At 45.0% G+C, this 20,029-nt stretch overlaps 1 protein-coding gene across 4 annotated transcripts in view; it reads right to left on the minus strand.

Moving 5' to 3' along the window:
- Positions 1-20,029, minus strand: part of Rftn1 (raftlin, lipid raft linker 1) — a 204,286-nt gene that overhangs the window by 70,464 nt on the left and 113,793 nt on the right. For all 4 annotated transcript variants that reach the window (XM_048355927.1, XM_048355925.1, XM_048355926.1 and 1 more), the window contains exon 4: positions 18,662-18,761. In XM_048355927.1, the coding sequence (XP_048211884.1) occupies positions 18,662-18,761 (100 nt within the window). The remainder of the gene's footprint in view (positions 1-18,661; positions 18,762-20,029) is intronic.

The following is a 20,029-nucleotide window of genomic DNA, read 5'->3' on the forward strand; positions in this document are numbered from 1 at the left end:
CTGCAATCCTGTCACCCAGGGCTCTGAAAACCCTCCCGAAAAGATCCCCCACAAGCACAGGCAACAAGAGGGAAGGCTTCCAGCATTGGGAGAAGACAGCAGGCAGCCAAAGGGGCTGCCAGGATCATCTGGGGTTCTCACACAAGACCCCCACTCTCTACATGCCACAACAGGGGTTAGTCTACACTCCCACACTCACTGCCAGGGCTGGATTCCAGACAGGAGGCTTGGGGAGGGGGGTTATTCAACACCTCTGAACACACAGGTGGGGTGGGAGGCTTGCCCTGGGCTGGAAATCCACCAGGTGCCCACATATGTTCCCTGACAGTGCATAATTAGCACTCAAAACATGATCCATCTATACATCCATCTCTATATAAACACACATATAAACACACACACACACATACACACACACATAATCACTCTTTTCATGGTGTCAAGAACAAATTCTGGCTGGGAATATGGCCTAGTGGTAAAGTGCTCGCCTCGTATACATGAAGACCTGGGTTCCATTCCTCAGCACCACATATATAGAAAAAAGCCAGAAGTGGAGTTGTGGCTCAAGAGGTAGAGTACTAGCCTTGAGCAAAAAGAAGCCCTGGACAGTGTTCAGGTCCTGAGTCCACGCCTCAGGACTGGCAACAAAAACAAAAACAAACAAAAAAAAGAACAAATTCTGTACTTGCCATTCTGCCTCCTAGGAAATAGGAAGTCCAAACAGGTGACATCTAATCCTCACAAGTCACTTCCATAGAGGGTTTGCCCAAGTTTTAGTCACCCCAAACAGTGGGGGAGGAAAGCAATGGAGAGGTATGGAAGAAAGAAAACAGGTGAATGTCACAACCCTCTGGGTCCTCCCAGAACCAGCTTCAAAGCACCTGTTCCTATCCAGCGCCACATCCTACAAGTCACAGAAACACGCAGCCTGTGGGTCTTTCTTTCACAACTATTCACTGAACAAATACTATAGAATCTGCTTTGTTCTTGGCATGGAACAGAGACAAGAAACAACAATCACAAGAACTAAGTGAAAAGAGTCAAGCACCCTCAGGAAGTGACAAGAAGTAGAAGTTAAAGAGAATGGGCAACTCTGGAGGATGGTGGCTACATTGCACAAAACAGGGACTGCTGTGGGGAGGGGGGGACAAAAAAGTGGGAAGAGGGTGGATATAACCAAAATAATTTACAAATGTATGAAAATAGAATAAAATCCATTGATAATTGTTTTACAGGAAGGAAAATGAATAAGAGTAATAGGGTTCATATGATCAAAGTACATTATACACATGTAAGGAAATATCACATTAAAGTCCCTTTGTACAACTAATATCCATGAATAAGAAAGTGAAAAAAGTCAGGTGCCAGTGGCTTATACCTGCAATCCCAGTTAATTGCAAGGCTGAGATCTGAGGATCATGATTTGAGGCTAGCTGGGGCAGGAAAGTCCATGAGATTTTTATCTCCAATTAACCAGCAAAAAGCTGGATGTGTAGCTATGGCTCAACTGGTAGAGTGCCAGCCCAAAAGACAGTTCCCAGGACCTGAGTTCAAGTCCTGAGAGGGAGGGATGGGACAAGGTGGTAATCTTGAACAAAGGTCTGAAGGAAATGGAAGAGGAACCTAGGCAGGTATCTGTGGGGAAAAGCACCAAAACTCTATCTGCATTGGCAGGAGCTACACCAGCCACGCCCTTAGACTGAGTATCTTCCATTCTCAATGAGTTGGAGGTCCAAATACAAGGTCTATAAACAGCCATTCTTCACAGCCTGCCTATGAGTGGGGCAGCTCTGTCACTATAGCATTCAAGATGTGGTATCTCAGAACATGGAGGATTGAATTTTATTTTATTTATTTATTTATTTATTTTAATTTTTTATTTTAATTTTTTTTTTTGGCCAGTCCTGGGGCTTGGACTCAGGGCCTGAGCACTGTCCCTGGCTTCTTCTTGCTCAAGGCTAGCACTCTGCCACTTGAGCCACAGCGCCACTTCTGGCCATTTTCTGTATATGTGGTGCTGGGGAATCGAACCCAGGGCCTCATGTATACGAGGCAAGCACTCTTGCCACTAGGCCATATCCCCAGCCCCTGAATTTTATCTTTTATGTTTTTACAAAGTCTATCACAATACAAGAACTCTCTCAGCCACTTCCATTTAAACAAATACTTACTTGGGAAAATATGCTTCAGTCAGTTTGGAATGTTTAATAAAGTAACTTAATGGATTTAAAGTTTTTTCAAAAACCAAAAATAAATTCATATAAACTCACAGTAATTCCCACAGCAGAAGAGGAAACACTTGGGTACCATAGTAAGGAATTTCCAAGATGGCTTTTAAGCTAGGTGGCATGCATGGGGTGGGGGTGAAGATGGAAGTGGTTTACACCTATAATCTTGGCTACTTGGGAGGCTGAGATCTGAGGATCTGGGCTCAAAGCTAGCCTAGAAAAGACAAATCTGAGAAACTTTTAGCCTCAATTAGTCAGCAAAAGCCAGAGAGGAGGCATAAGTCAAGGTAGTACACCAGCCATGATCACAAAAGCCAAGTCAGGGGGCTGAGAATATGGCCTAGTGGCAAGAGTGCTTGCCTCCTACACATGAAACCCTGAGTTCGATTCCCCAGCACCACATATATAGAAAATGGCCAGAAGTGACGCTGTGGCTCAGGTGGCAGAGTGCTAGCCTTGAGCGGGAAGAAGCCAGGGATGGTGCTCAGGCCCTGAGTCCAAGGCCCAGGAATGGCCAAAAAAAAAAAAAGCCAAGTCAGAGTTCCGGGTCCCAAGGTCAAGCCCAAGTACTAGCGCATGCGTGCACATGCACACACACACACACACACACACACACACACACACACACACACACACAAAATATTGAATCTAATCAAGTTATTGGTGCGATAATAAAAGATGGCTTTTAAGAAACAGTGCAGGGCTCTATATACAAATGAACACCAACAAACCAGGGTAACAGGGCTGAAGGTCACAGACTAGATGCAAATAATATCTCTAGACATAAGCAGGGCTCTCATTTGGCATGTGGAGCCAGACGGGCCCTTTTGAGGAGCAGAGGTCCAAGATGGGTTCCAGCCCTACTCCATGTCACTACTGCTTCCCTGCTGGCTTATCTTGAGTTAAGTCACTGAATTTTATACACACACACACACACACACACACACACACACACACACACACACACACACACACGATGGAAGGGCTCTCCCAGATTTACATTACCTTCAATGAAAAGGTCACTTCCTTTTTTTTTTTTTTTTTTTTTAAGAGCAATGTAGAGAGAATGTTCCATTGAGGAGACTTCTCAGCCACCCTCGAGCTGATTGAGGAAAAACCACTCTCTCAGCAGTATGAAATGAACGAGTGCGTGTGGCTCAAAACAGTCAAGTGCTTAATCTGAAACAATCCAGATGATAGGAAATGAAATGAGCTTCAGACCCATGTGCACAGCCTCCTCAATCACCCTGCCAATCACAACGTTACCTGAGGCAAAGGCACATGAAAAAAAAGACACGAATAAATTTGGTTCAGGAAATATAAACACGGAGGGAGAAACATAGTTTCCAAATTTACTCAATTTATGTCATTTAAAATACACATGTACAACAAAATTAATATTATGTTTGTGCAGTACTGAGGATTGAACCCAGGGCTTCATGTTTGCTAGGCCAGTACTCTACTACTTGAGCTACATGCCTAGCCCTTCTGGTTTTATGTTAGTTTTCATAGAGAACCTTGTTAACTTTGCTCAGGATGCTTTTGAACTATCAATCCTCCTAACTCTGCCTCCTGAGTGACTGTAATTACAGACATATGGTACCATTGTGTGGCAATAATTAATGCATGCAGAAATATAATTCTTAAAAGGTAATATGCTAAAGTTGAACTCAAAGCATTTTGTAATTTTTTTTCAAGGGGAAAAAAAAGAGGGAATTTTCTCTGGCTATTTTGTATTTGGGGAAATATGCTCTATCCTGCTCCGAACCCTATCCTTCCTTGTGGCTGACAAGATTCAATCATCACAAAAGCTTTCTGCCAACTTAGAAAATCCAGAAAACTAGCAACTATTTAAATACATGAATTATACACATCTAAACTATAGACAGTTACCAGATCTGGCTGTCAAGGATGGAAAATGTAGCTAGAGAGACAAAGGACATAAAATGCTAATACTATTTAATTTCCCCCACTTCAGTTTTCTGGAAGCACAGCACATTTTCCTGTTGTACACGACTTTATTTTGCCAAATATTTCACTTTACTAAAAATTTAGCCTCAAAATTGAGATGTGTGGCTGGAGATATGGCTCATTTGGTACAGTGCCTGCATAGCAAGCATAAGGTTCTGATTTAGTTCAACCTCTGAGATAGCCGACATTAACTAATGAATTACTTATTTATTTTTATTTTTATTGTTATAATAAAGGTGACGTACAGAGGGGTTACAATTATATAAGTCAGGTAATGAGTACATTTCCTCCCTCACTCTCCCCCAGTTTTTTCCTCCCATCCCCAGCCACAAGTTGTATAGTTCATTTTCAACATACTGTCTAAGGAGTACCACTAATTCTTTTTTTTTCTTTCAGTTTTTTTTTTTTTCTTTTTTGTCGGTCATGGGCCTGGGTGCTATCCCTGAGCCTTTTTTTTGCTCAAGGCTAGTGCTTTACCACTTTGAGCCACAGCACCACTTCTGGTTTTCTAGTGGTTAATTGGAGATAACAGTCTCATAGACTATCCTGTCTGGGCTAGCTTTGAACCACAATCTTCAGATCTTAGCCGCCTAAGTAGCTATGTTTACAGGCATGAGCCACTGACACCTGGTGTTAATAATTAATTTTTAAGCCTTTCAAAAATTTGAAGATATTGAAGGCTTCCATTTGTTAAAGTAAAATTTCAAAGAATGCAAAATGCCAAGCACTGATGGCTCAGTACAGGAGGCTGAGATCTGAGGATCACAACTCAAAGCCAGCCAGCTCAAGCAAGAAAGTCTGTAAGACTCTTAGCTCCAATTAGTCACCCAAAAAAGCTGGAAGTCAATCTATGGCTCAAGTGATAGAACTTTACCTAGGCCTGAGCAAACAAGCTGAGGAACACTGCATAGGCCCTGAGTTCAAGCCCCTTTGTTGATTATCCTCCTGTATCCCCTTCCTGTGGTTGTCCCGTGCTATCACTGTATCTCTTCTGAGTACCCTGGATACTGTATATATTGGTATTAGAACTAGGGAAGGGAAAGGGAATATCAAAATCAAGAGACAAAGGATTAAAAAAAAAAGACTCCAAAAGCAATACTTACAAAACCACTTGGTTTAAACCAACTGAACAGCTCATGGGGGGAGAGGAAAAGGGGAAAGGGGGAGAAGGGGAAATGAGGGAGGAGGTAACAAACTGTACAAGAATTGTACTCACTGCCTTATATATGAAACTGTAACCCCTCTGTACATCACTTTGACAATAAATAAGTAATTATTCAGAAAAAAATTGCATCTCATTCTATGTTGAAAAAGTTTTATTAGAAGAGGGTGGGTAGTGAGATGTCCGAGAAATTAGGACACTTTTTTAGAAAGGTGATCAAACTATTAGGGAATGATCCAGGAAGAAAGCAAATGCCACCTACTATTCCACAGCTGTCAGTCAATCCATCTAACCTAGTTTCCGATGTGCATCCAAAGCACTCTGTTATGAAAGCAGCAAGTGACAGCGATGCCAAGCACACATCTTTCCAGGGCGACAAAAGAGAGGAGGGGCTTTTAATTGTCCTGCTCCACATCTTCCCTCCCTTAGAGGGCGGGATGAAGCAAAGAACACACATAGACACAAAGTGTTGGGGGCCAATGAGACTTGTTTCAGTGGGTCCAAAAAAATCAAGTGAAGTCCTTGTTCATGCTATGTTGATTCTATGGTACAGCTGGAGGCAGCCAGGATTAGAAACTCACTTTAAAAAAGAGGAAATCCTGCCAGGTTTATGTGTGCATAAGTGTGTCTATATCTATAAATCTCTATGTTGAAATACAATTCAGCTTTGAAAGAGGAGGCCATGCCATTTGTGACAGCATAGAGGGACCCAAGGGACATTATGTTAAGTGAAATAAGCCAGGCACAGAAAGACAAATCTAGCACTGTATGGTCTCACATACATGAAGCCCCGGAAACTAAAGTCAAATACATAGAACTGGAATATAGTGGTGGCTCCTAGCCTGGGAAGGAGGGAGGAAGTAAAGAAATGTAGATGAAAGGGTATGAAAGGGCCCATCTGTAGCATTAACAAGTCTAGAGACCCAACTTAAGGTACCACTTAAGGGCACTGTATCATGCAAATTTAGAGTAGATTTGCTCTGGTTTTGCAAAATTAGGAAAAGTGAACTTTTTTTTCTTTTCACCTGTACTGGGGCTTGAACTCATGGCCTGGGCACTGTTCCTGAGCCTCTTTGTGCCAAAGGCACAAAGCCACAGTGCCACTTCCAGATTTTTCTGTTTATGTGATGCTCCACGCATGGTAGGCAAGCATTCTACTACTAAGCCACATTCCCAAACATTAACTTTCTTAATGAGATTTGTGGTTTGAATACAAAATGTTCTCCACAGCCTCAGCTATTAGAATGCTTGGTTCCTAGCTAATGGTTCTGGAGACTTTAGGAGGCAGAATCTAGGTGAATTTGAGGAGATTGTTGTCCTCAGCTCTTCTTTCTGCCCTCCCTCCCTCCCTCCGTTTCTTGCTTTCTGTCCATCATGAGTGAAGTTCTTCTGTACTACATGCTCCTGCCTATGATGTTCTGCCAAGCACATGAAGCCAAGCACCCATCAAACAAACCCTCTGAAGCGATGAGCCAAAATAAATCCTCCTTCCTGTACATTGGTTTTTTGGGCACTTTGGACATAGTAAATAAAAGTAACCAAAATGCTATAGAAATTACCACATGATATGTATCAAAATATGTATTAAATATATATACATGTGTACATACACATACACATATATGTGCATACACACCATAAAATAAATACAATTAAAGATTTGAAATGAGGGGGACAGATGAATGAAAGGTGGGAAAATGCAGTCATAATATTCAAGGTACATACATTAAACCAGGTAATTTGAGGACATGCATGGGGTTGGGACAGATGGGGGGAGAATGATAAATGATATTGATCAAGACACATCATATTCATAAACCAGACATGTTGAATTGATATCCTTTGTACTACTACTTTAAAAAATAGAAATTAAAATGAATATATACATATTAAAAAGATTGCTGAAAATAATAAATTTGAAATGAAAGAGAGACTATTGACCCCATCTCCCAATGTCTCACTCCATGGCTGGCAGATGGTCAATGGATTGATTACTCATTAGTTTCCAAAGAATGTCCCATAACATATATAAGACTATGGTGAGAAGAAAGGGGAAGTTCTCAAGTCCAAGGAGTGAAGATTTTAAGTTCAGGGGTTTCTCCTTCCAGGGAGGGTCCGTGCAAGAGCTGCTGACTGAGAAGGGAGAACTAGACCTTCCATGCCTTTTGGCTTCATCCTGAGCAAGAAAGGAATTGTCTGGCCTGCGAAGCAGGACTCAATTGGGCCACAGCCTGGTAGGCACACAAGCTTGTCCACTGCCAGTCTTCTGTGAGACCCATCTCAATAGGCCCCAGAGGTAATATTCAGTTGTTAACAGCCATGGCACAAAAAAGCAGCCATCCAATTGTCATCCTCCAGAGCTCTCAGGCTGCTCTACACCCGGCCCAAACGCCGGGCCTCTGGCAAAGTTGTGTGAGCCTTGGTGCCAAGTTCACATCGACAAGTGGGGATGGAAAAGACATTTCCAGGAGGGTGGACAAGTCACACTGAGGTGACAGTGATGGAGCTGGGCCACACAGGCCACACGGTGACTACCTGCCCTGGGTACCTGCGGCGTCTCCTCAAGTCATAACCTGCTCTGTAAGCCTGGGAGCCGTTTCTCTTTCCCTAGATGTGGGCATTTCTCAGAAGATGCCACAAAGGAGCCATAGGCTGCCCACAGCCCTCATTCCTTTGTTCCATGTTTGTCTCCATGCCATTAACAGAAACCTCAACTCACTTCTTCTGACTTAACTATAAGTTCTTTGATTATTACCTCATGTGATACGTGCTCTGAATATGAAAAAAATGACACAAAATGGCAATGCTTAACCTGATCAAGTTCTAATTCCCTGATCATATATTAAATTCAGGGCTGGGAATATGGCCTAGTGGCAAGAGCGCTTGCCTCCTACACATGAAGCTCTCAGTTCGATTCCCCAGCACCACATATATGGAAAATGGCCAGAAGGGGCGCTGTGGCTCAGGTGGCAGAGTGCTGGCCTTGAGGGGGAAGAAGCCAGGGACAGTGCTCAGGCCCTGAGTCCAAGGCCCAGGACTGGCCAAAAAAAAAAAAAAAAAAATTCAGTTTGCCTAATAAAAATTACATTGAGAACAATGAAGATAATTGAACAAATCGAACAGATGTGTGTTTGCCTACACTGGGACCTGAACTCAGCACCTTGAGATCTCACTTGGCTTTTTCACTCAGGATTGGTGATTTACTACTTGAGCCACACCTCTACTTCCAGATTTTTAGTAGTTAAATGGAGATAAGAGTGTCATGGACTTTCCTGCCCAGGCTGGCTTCAAACCTTAGTCCTCAGAGCCCAGCCTCTTGAACAGCTAGGATTACAGGCCTGAGCCAACAGCATTTGGCAGAAAGAATATCTTAAATTGAAAAGAAAAGAAAAAACTTCAGACCTGTCATAAAAATGATAACAGTGCTGCTCCTGAGTTCTGAGGAGTCAGGGCCTAACTTCTCGTTACAATTCAAACACATTTTGGATCAAGTCTTGCAAAGAACATGGACTAGGGAGGAACAGGCCACAAACACAGCTTCCCTGGAGGTCACTGTGACTCCAGAGCCACTCCTGACTTTCTGACTTTTAGCTCTTGGGCACTGGCAACATGGACAACTCCTCCCTGGTGATCAGCCTCCTCCTCTAGCCTCCAGCACCCACACTGCCTCCCACTCCCACCTAGTCACTTACTTCCTGTCAGCCACCTCTGCCCAGTGGACTTCCCCAGGCCCAGTCTCTATGACTATCCTTCAGTCATTGTCTGCAGCCAAGTGTCAGCCTTGGTTGTTCCACACTCATCCTTAACTCAGCAAAGGGTCCATACAACCAGATGCATGAGCCAAACGGTCTTGATTGCCCCTCTGTCTCTACCACACCCTCTGCGTGGGGGGAAGCCTGACTCAATATGTTTTGTATAAGTGTGGGGGGGGGCAGGCAGTACTGGGAATTGAATGCAGAGCCAGGGAATTGTCCTTTAGCACCAGTGGTAGGCTGGTACTCTACCACCAAAGCCACACATCCACTTCTACCTTTTTGTTGCTTAGAGTCTCTCAAATTTGTCTGCCAAGGTTGGCTTCAAATTTCCACCCTTGTATCTCAGCCTCCTGAGAAGCTAGGATTACAGGCAGGAGCCACCAATGCCTAGCTTAACATGTTTTAAATCCACCCTACTCTCCATACCTCAGCCATGATGCCACCACCTAAGCTAAGCCATAATCTCCACCAGGGGAGCATGCTGACTGCATCCTAAGGCCTCAGCCATTCTCATCCTTCTGCAATGTATCCAGAATCCTCTGCTCCTCCTCAAACCCTTCAATGCTTTCCTTCCCATCACTTGGATAAAGGCCCATATTCTTAGCCTGGCAAACTCTCTAACTTCATCCCATGACCCAAACAATGCTCTTTTCCACCCCACAGGCTTCGTCCAAACTATTCCCACCCCTAGACCTCACATCCTCAGACCTCAGTGCAACATCTCTTGGTCAGCTCCCACTGAAACCTGGGGTGGGGGAGCGGGGAGCCCCACACCACTCCAGGCACTTATCCACTTGACTACACACCTGCCATGTGACCATCTGTCCCGTACCATGTCCTCAGCTAGACTGTAGGTGTCCTGTGACCAGGGCAGGACTGGTTCTAGCTCACTCAAGTATTCCCTGACATGACACATGGCAGGCCCTGGAAAAGCTGTCCAAAGAAACAAGATGAACTCTAACCCCCAGTACCCATCATGGATTCCCGGATAGGGAGAAAATAAAGCACAAGCATGCATCCTCCTTTCTGAGGAGTCATCTTGACCAGTCTATGAACTCCTACTTCCCTGTGGGCTCAAAATGACTTTGGCTGACTTCTCTGGACAGAAGAGGAGGATCCTTTGCCAATCAAAATAGCAGAAGGTAAGTGGTCCAAGGGAGGCCAGAACTATGTAAGAACACAGGCTTCCAGGCAGCAGCTCCCACATTTCAACCCTACTGTGAAGTCTAAACTCGGAGCCTTCTTCCTGCCTTCCCTGGCCTCTAAAGAAGAGGAGCCCCCTTCCTGAGCATAAGATACCCCCTCATGGTGCCCACCTTCATCTTTGATTACCTCTGGCTTTCAGGAACTCTCCTCCCTACTGGCATCTTTCAGCTTGTAAAAACACTCAGATTGGCTAGCCCAGGCAATAGCCCAGGTTTATTCTTAAACCCTGACAGGGAGGCTCCAGCTTGCTCTACAACAATCACTTTTCTTTCTTTTTTTGGGGGGGGGAGGCAGTCCTGGGCCTTGGACTCAGGGCCTGAGCACCATCCCTGGCTTCTTCCTGCTCAAGGCTAGCACTCTGCCACCTGAGCCACAGCGCCCCTTCTGGCCGTTTTCCATATATGTGGTGCTGGGGAATCGAACCTAGAGCTTCATGTGTAGGAGGCAAGCACTCTTGCCACTAGGCCATATTCCCAGCCCTACAACAATCACTTTTCTATGACTGGTCCAGCAGGCCCTTCCAACCTGGCCACTCAGCTGCTTGGAAGCCATCCTGTGAGGCCTTCACAATGCCCCACGCTTCCTGTTGCCCCTCCCAGACGTGTGGAAGTGCTTCCTTATTTCCTCTGGCCTTTACAGGAGTATCAGCACTTCATAATGAACTAGAAGAAAGTTCTTGCACCCCACATTCTGAGAACACTGGATCTAGATTGGCTCACGATGAAAGCCGAGTTTCACAAGGAAAAGATAAAAACACAGGTAGCTTCTTGGAAACACAGCAGAGGCAACTCACTGCACAACAATAGATCTGCAACCATAGGTCTGTATTTCCAGCAGGCAGTCATGGCTGATGTGGGTACAGAGAGGAGCACAGAACACTCGGTGTCCATGGTCGGCCTCCTCCCCAGTTCCAGGTCAACAACCACTGCCTTCTGGGGTGTTCCTTCAACAGTATCGCTGGCCCCCTCAATAGGTCTATCACCAATCTTGTGGTCTCTGCCTGCCTTCCAAGGCTCCTCATGATGTCTTAGAGATGAACTTCTTCAGGTCTCTGTCATCCCAATGTCATCTTTGGGTCCTCTCTTCCCTTCTTTGACAGAGCAATCACTGTGATTCTTCCTCTATGTACCTTCTCATAGCTCTCTATTGACTTGACAACCATTTGCTGAGTTCTGAAGACTCAACAGGGACTTCTACCTACCCCACCCCAGCAAGCCTCTAGCTCATTATTCCTCCACTCCAGAGACATTATTTCTAAGATTCCCTCATGTTTTGTTCCCTTCCAATACTTATCACTGTGTGTGTGTGTGTGTGTGTCTGTGTGTCTATGTGTGTGTCTGTGCTTGCACACCAGTACTGGGGCTTAAACACAGGACCTGAGTGCTATCCTTTTGCTTTTTCACCCAAGGATTGTATTCTACTGCTTGAGCCACAGAACCTCTTCCAGCTCTTTGTTTTTGCTGGTTAACTGGAGATAAGAATCTCACACTTTCCTGTCCAGGTTGGTTTTAAACTGCAATCCTCAGATCTCAGCCTCCTGTGTAGCTAAGATTATATGAATGAGCCACCGTAGCCTGGCCCTTACCACTTTTGCTTTTCAAAAATGTCACATCTCTTGATTTGGGGATAGACCGAGGGACAGCAAGCACAGGAAAGCCTTTTTTAGCATGATTTTCTCTCCACTCTGAATTGACATGGTACACTAATTAAAATTAGACTCTGCACTGCACTTGTAGAAATGAGGCTCTGAATACTCAATAATCAACCAGGAAGTAAATCATGAGTCATTTATGCACCCCAGGCAGAGTTCTACAATCCCAGAATACTGTTTCAGTAAAAGGAGACTTGAGATCTGAAAAATTACCTGCTCTTTCCTTAGCTGAAGGCATCAGCAGTGCCATTTGGAATTCGTGAAGGGAATGTATTGTTTTAAATCCAGGCCACCAAGTTTCCGACCACGAGTTCTCCACTGGCCAGGGCAGAGGGGCTGCCTCCACCACTGTTCTCACTCTGAAGCCTCAGTGCAAGATGCACCGAGTTTATGAGTGGATCACACAGGTCACCGTCAAGATGTAGTTTGCTGTGCCTCAGATTCTGCAACTATCGGGAGAATAAGCCTTCCTGGGAGTGATAGGGATTAAGGGTATAGCAAATGCAAAGTGCTTCAGAGAGGGTCTGCCTGGCACCAAAGCAAGATTCTTTCCATGGAATAAAATCATAGTTAATGCTGTGGCTCAGTTTGCATGGCTAACACACTCTACCACTTAAGTCCTGCCTCCGGCACACTGGTTAATTGGAAATGGAGTCTCACAGACTTTTCTGCCTGGGCTGGCCTCAAATCAGGAATCTCCACATCTTAGCCTCTTGAGGAGCTAGGATTACAAAAACTTGAGTCACTAGGTATGGTTCCCCTTTTAAATCAGAATAAATTTATCAGCAAATAAACATCAATACATAAATATGAGCCAACAGTCTATCTTTTGGAAAGGGAGGGAGAGGGGGAAGAAAAAACAAGGAAGGGAGGGAGAGAGGGGGAGAAAGAGAGAGAAGGAGGGAGAGAAGAAAAGAGAAGCGAGTGGAAAAGAGGAGGGGTAGGAGGGAGAGAACAAGTTTCCCCCTGCATTCCTGTCCTGGGCTGCACATACCTCCCTGCATCCCCCAAGGTAATCTGTCTGATGCACTAGAACCAACCTTCTCATAGCTCAGCTTCACCCTGCTCCTCGGGTTCCCTGCTAAGAACAGAACTCCTTTCCCTTTGTCCATCCCACACGTGAGCCAAACAGGACATAGCACGGTCTTAGCTTTGGGCCTTCATTCACACTCCTGTCCACCAGGAACAGCACCACCCACCTGGCCCCTGGGCCTCTCCAGCTTCCATCCCTCGCTCTACAGAGTCCTCTTTGTACAACGCAGCTCTCTAGAACCTTCCCCTAAAGAGACCAAGGAACAACCCAATATTGCTCCCAAGTCCCTTTGCAGTCCTAGAGAAGGCAGGAGACCCCCAGGCCAGGCCCTCACTGCTCTGAGCTCCCAACCTTCTCTAAGGAGAGGCCACTGCTTCCCTGCTTGCTTGGATTCTTGAACAGAATACTGCCAAGACAGAAAATGTGTGCCAGACTCCCAAATGCAGGTGATAATATGGGCATTCTTCTGATTCAGCTGCTGTAGGCTCCTCTTTATAATCCCCTGGGAATTCTGAAGTCAGGAAATGCCACACGGGACACACAGGCAGGCTCTGCAAATGCCTCTAGGATGACTGTCAAGCCCGAGTCCTTAAGGAATTATAGGCACATTGTTTGTCTGTTCCCCCCACCCCTCAATTCTTTGTCCCTTAAGCACTTGGCTCTAGGACTCAGAAAACAAACTCTCCAAATCTGCCCATAATTCCGCATGTCAACTGTTGTGTGGTCCATAACAAAAGTTTTCAGTAAAGACAGGCTGGCGAAGCATGGCAGGAAACAAGAGGAAAGCAGAACCAGCAAGGGGACTTACTCAGAGAGCTCCTAAAACCACCTGGAAAGATCCAGAAGGCAGTTGCCCTCTGAAAACTCACAACAGCATCTTCAGTTAATTATATATGACACAGATTACAAATGGCTTTGTTTTTCTTAATTGTGGGAAATCATGAAATCTCTCCCTCCTCCTATTCCTGTTCGCTAGCCAAAGGTTCTGCTCATTTCAAACATTTGGTGGCAAAACAATGTACCAAGACATTGTACTTAGAAAGAGAATAATCTATTCATTTTGAATGTAATTCTCATATGCAGAGAAGAGTATAAGCGTATCCAGCATGATGGAACAATGACCAAACGAGTTAATTACCATCTTGTCCCAAGACGAATCTACTTGTCACTGGAACAGGAGCCATTATTTCAGACTAAATTATGGCCTAGATAAAAAGTAATGGCGACAAGCTGTAGCAGCCAGTGACATAGCTTCATCTTGGCCTAAATGAACAGCAATTAACAAGTGTCACCACACACACACACACACACACACACACACACACACACACACACGGGAACTAAGCTAGTCACTAAATATTGACAATGTACAAAATGTACAAATGGGTTTTAATCCACCTCTTCCCAAGATGCACCTGTGGTCGTCTACCTGTGTCCTGACAGAAACATTTATACCCAGGAAAATGTCTGCCATCTTTAGAAACAGTCCGAGAAGCACATCCAGATTTCCTCTCTTCTTGAAACCCAGGAGTGGTGTTTCCTTGAGAGTCCAACAGTGGAACAGACGAGCAGAGGGCAAGGCCGCATCCTATCATTTTGCCCCAGTTCTCTGGTTTTCATGGCCACAAGGCTAGAAGAGCCACAGCAAGCAGTAACAGCCATAAACACTGAAGCTACCCAAGCCCAGCTCTCATGCAGAGGGAGGAAGGACACACGTCAAGTGCTGAGTGGTGTGACCTCAAGGACCATGAGCTCTTCTGTTTATCAGTGAGAGACCAGGGTACACACCAGGCAGCAAACTCCAGAGCAGAAATTTTAGGTTGCCCCAAGTGTTGAGTCTATATGTGGTCTAGTCTGTCTGGATCCAAGAATTTTTTTTAAATTATTTCTCAGATCAAATTGTTTCTAAATCTGAAATCAAGGTTAGTACAGTAGGAGTAGGATGAAACAGTGAACCTTATTTTTCTGGGCTTTTTTTTGGGGGGTGGGGAGGATGAGGAGGAGGCAGCTGGAGCTGGAACTTGAGCTCAGAGCCTAGGCACTATCCTTTAGCTTTTTTGTTTTTGCTCAAGGTTAGCACTTGAGCCACAGCTCCACTTCCAGCTTTTTAGTAGTTAATTGGAAATAAAGAGACTCACAGACTTTCCTGACCTGGCTGGCCTCCAATCTCCATCCTCAGATCTCAGCCTCCTGAGTAGCTAGAATTACAGGATGAACCACTGAAGTCTAGCTATGGTGGACTTTAAAGTGCATCATATTCAGAGGTTAAATACAGAACTCAAACAGCTACAGCTACAGACATACACACACACACGTATGCACATATACACAACAGGAATGGAGGGGAAAATGCTGGGAGAAGAGAAAAGTGAAACAGTACCTAACTAATGCTTTCTAGGAACCTTGTAAATGGAAGTTTCCTGCTGTGGAACAAACATCCGTTTCCACCTTGGTACTACACAACACAGCAGTCAAATACACACACACACACACACACAAACACACACACACACATACACACACACACACACATACACATACACGGCCAGGCTAGTTTCTTCTCAACACTCAGTATGACCACAAAGCAACACGTCAGTCAGACAGAGATCTGATTTTGAGACCAAAGCTCCCATCCCATGTTGTCTTCAAAGAGTACACTGGATGGAGTACACAGGTCCTCCTTCCCCGGGCTGCCCCCAACCCCTGCCCCACATACTCCTCAGTGATTCCAAGCAGCTGATTTACCAGCAAGGCATTTCTAGCATGATCTGCCCCTTGCATGTGCTACATTCTCCCTCTGGGATGACCCCCTCTCCTCAAGCTGGTTATGTGTTTGCAGTAATCCAAAGAACATGACCCTTCATCTATAGACATCTAGACTAGGCAGGTATAAACAAAACTACCCACCTCTCCTCAGTTCTAAGTAATCTGTTCTGTCAGAGTAGACAGAATTTCCACCATCCCAGCATACCTACTAGAAATGTTGATCAATGAGATCTTCTTGCTCTGTGATCTTGGTTCCTTCCATCTAGGATAGGCTGATTGTCCCAGGGCCTTAGAGGCTCAAACACTACTAAGTAAATACAGGAAGCAGGAACCAACAAGCAAATATCCTTTTATGTGACAACCTATTATTTCACTCTTCTGCAAAATTTCTCCCATTGCTATGACAGCTGAGTCCTGAGTCTTCCTGGCCTTTACTTATGATTCTGTAAGAAAGACTTTATGACTCTGTAAGAGGCCACTTGGAAAATGCTTTGGCTGGGTCTTGTGAATTGACTAAAAGTCCCCAACCTTTTCATGTGTGGCCTTTGATCTGAGGTGCAGTCAACTGTGTGATCACCATGAACATCAAGAAAGACCAGGTTCACAGAGAAGCCATCTTGTGTGGAGGACAAACTGCCCCTCACACAGTGTCTTCTTCCTATGACCTTAAAGCAAACAGAAAATAAATAAGTAAATAAATAAATAAAGCTTCAGGAAACCACTTTGTTCCTGTTCCCTTCCAGTAATAAAGCACTAACTTCTCCGGAATTCCTTCTGGGACAAAGACTGAGCTAATCATCAACCAGGCCATACCTGTGACCTGGAACTATTTTAACTCTACATACTTTTCTCGCTCCCTGTCCTGAATTCTCCCTGTCTCACCTGAAGACAGTATCTGTACTTCTGAAGATGGCTGAAGTATTGGCTTCCCATGGCTGCCATGTAATGAATCTCCTTTCTCTGCCCTTCACCATGTCTGTTTATTTGGCATAGGGAGGCAAGTAGCCTAACACTTAGGACCCCTGGATGCTGGAACTGGGTCTGAAAACCTGGTTTCAACTCTAGACGAACCCCCTGCCTCAGATCCCCACACTTGCTATTCCCTCTGCATTTAGAGGCTCCTCGCTGGCCCAGTGTGGCTGCATCAGCACACACCCCTCAAGCCTCCCAGATCCGCTCAAACATCCTCCCGATGGTCCAGTCCCACATCAGTCCAGCTGTTTCCCAGCTAGCAATACTCACCTGCAAGGACTGCCTGTCATTTGTGACAACACGAGGGAAGAACTGAGGCTGACTTGTTCCCTATATTTCAGCAGCTAGCGCTATTCTTGACCCTAACATTGACAGCCAGTGAGATTTATCATACAACTCACTAGTTGGATGTTTAGATCTCAAGTGCACCACAACCACCTGGATAGGATGAGGGGATTAAGCATTACAGTAAGGCTCCACCAATGAAAGACTGTATGTTTCCTGCAGAGACTGTTAGAAGACACTGGAGCTGAAGAATTTCTATCACCTATGACATTACTGTCACAACATCACAGTGCAGAGCATGACCCCTGTGTTTGTAAGGATGGTTGTGTAAACAGACCTATTGTATGTCCAGTCACAGAAAACTAGATCCCACACACTTGTGCTGCAAATAGAGCCTGAAAAGAAAGGCTAGTTATGGGTTTATGTACCTGTTACTATGATTGTATTTCTATTTCAGGATGGACTCATGTATCTACATTAAGAAAGTGTATTGTAGGAAGCTGAGATCTGAGGATCAAGGTTGGAAGCCAGCCTGGGCAGACAAATATGAAAGGCTCATATCCAATTAACTAGCAAAAAGACAGAAGTGGAGGTATGGCTCAAGTGATAGAGTACCAGCCCTGAGCAGAAAAATTCAAGCAAGGGTGCCAAGTCCTGAGTTAAAGCTCCAATGCTCTAGTACTGGCACCCAAAAAGAAGACGACGAAGACAAAGACAAAGACGAAGACGAAGACGAAGACGAAGACGAAGACGAAGACGAAGACGAAGAAGAAGAGGAAGAGGAAGAGGAAGAGGAAGAGGAAGAGGAAGAGGAAGAAGAAGAAGAAGAAGAAGAAGAAGAAGAAGAAAGAAGAAGAAGAAGAAGCTGCCTATTGTTAATCCTAAGTCCCATTATGTTGCAGCAGCCTCCAGTATCTCTTGCTCCATCAAGAGACCACATCAGTGGTTTAGTACCCTCTGGAAACCACCTAGTGACTCTCTCAGATCCTATCAGCAACAAGTGACACATGGCAGTATACTGAAAGGCTGAGAGAGGGAGAACAAGATCAGAGCGATACAGAAGTCAGCCTCAGCTTGCTGGAACATCATACTGAAACTCAAGGAAACCCCACAATTTAGCACCAAGCCACATGGGGTAGGACAAAAATCTCAGAACCAGACGTGTGTGTGGGCAGCTATGAATTTCCCACTAGACACGGTTTCCTGGTACATTTGTATGCCAGAGGCATGTGACTCTGGCGCACCCCCGTGCTAAGAAAGGAAGGAAGCTTCAGGGGAAGGTGGTATCTGGTGGGGAGAGTCAGAGCACCTTTCATGAGGAGCAGAACCCCACAGTGGGCCTGCAAGACTGTCAGCTGGTACCACCACACTGGCCCCACGAGATGGGGTGCAGAATCCCAGCCTGAGAGGAAGAGGGAAAGGCCACCTTGTTCCAGAGTCAAACTCCACCTCCAGCCTGAATGATATATGAGAGAAGGCCACTGCCACAGCTGTCACAACTCCACTCTACCCCCCTACCCTCCATCCAAAGCATCTGGAGTGTAGCTGACACCCAAATCCACTCATTAACCATCCGTCCCCTGTGCACATGCTCTGAGTACTGCCTCGCTAGGCCCTCATCTCAGTGCTCACCTTCTTAACGAAGTCTGGGATGAGTTTTTGGTGGTCTAAGGAGGAACAGCAATCTATTTCCAAGATGTAGCCTTCATTGTGAAGATCAGTTTTCTGAGATCTGAAGAGAGAAAACACACAAGGATTGAGATTGTCCACAGTTTATTTTCTAAAGGAATCACTGGATATTGGACAGAGCCCCAAATTCTGTTCTGAAAGCAGCTGCCAAAAGCAACACTGCTGAAAAACCATTTATGATAACTAATGCAAAGAATATATAAGGGTCTATGTCATCAAATGACCTCCAGGAAAGCTGAACATGATGGCACCTGCCTGTAATCTCAGTACTCTGGAGGCTGAGACAGGAGGATTGAGAGTTTGAGGCCAACCTGAACTACATATAAAGATCCTGTTAAGGGAAGGAGATGAGGGGAGAGGGAGAAGGAAGGAGAAAGAGGGGATTGGGATGGTGTAGAAGAGGGGGAAGGGAAGGAAGGTGAGGGAGGGGGAAGAGGAGAGGAAAAGAGAAAGGGGAAGGGTAGAGTGGAAAGGAGAAGGGAGGAGTTTCCAAGACATATGATCTTTATGTAAAATACATCGTTACAGACTTAAAGGCTTAGTACAATACGGTTCACACAGAGCTCACACATGCGCACGCGCGCACACACACACACACACACACACACTTACTTCAGTAATATATTTTCCATTGATTTATATCAGCCAGACACAGGCAAAGAACTAGCAGCACACTATACATACACACACACACACACACACACCAGCAGTTATGTCTGGGAATAGGGAGGGCCTAAGGAAACCAGGGCTGGTATGGAAAATGCTTCTAATTTACTTTATTTGTAGTCTCCAATTTTATTCACTATTTAATGAACATAATATATTCATCTATCACTTACAAATTCAAAGATTCCTTTTTTTAAAGACTTTAAAACAAAGTCCCTTTTAAAGATCTTGCCATCTGGCACAATATATCCACATTAAAGAAGCTTCAGGAAGCTCAGGGCAACTGAAAGCAGAAATTCTGGGGAGAAAGGGTGGAATGAAAGGTTGTCGGCAGGATGAAGGGAGGCACAGCCTAGCCCTGCCACCTACAGTGGTCCAGTCATGCTTGTGATATGGTGGTCCCAAAGGGAAAAGCCACCCATCACATCATCCCTTTACATTCTAAAATGTAAAATTCCTTTTGTGGCTTTCTCCGTGTCATTAAGGTAGGACTGGGGAGCTCCTAGAGGCCACGTGGTGGTGGGAAATGAAGGGGATTCTTTGGCCCAGCCAGGCCTGGGGAATAAGATCCAGCTAGGAATCAATGGAATGTGCTTAAGTGTGGCTGTTTGTGGGGAGCAGACATTCAAGTATGGGCCCACATCT

The sequence above is a fragment of the Perognathus longimembris genome, chromosome 10 (genome assembly GCF_023159225.1).
Source record: "Perognathus longimembris pacificus isolate PPM17 chromosome 10, ASM2315922v1, whole genome shotgun sequence".
Taxonomy (NCBI): Eukaryota; Metazoa; Chordata; class Mammalia; order Rodentia; family Heteromyidae; genus Perognathus; species Perognathus longimembris.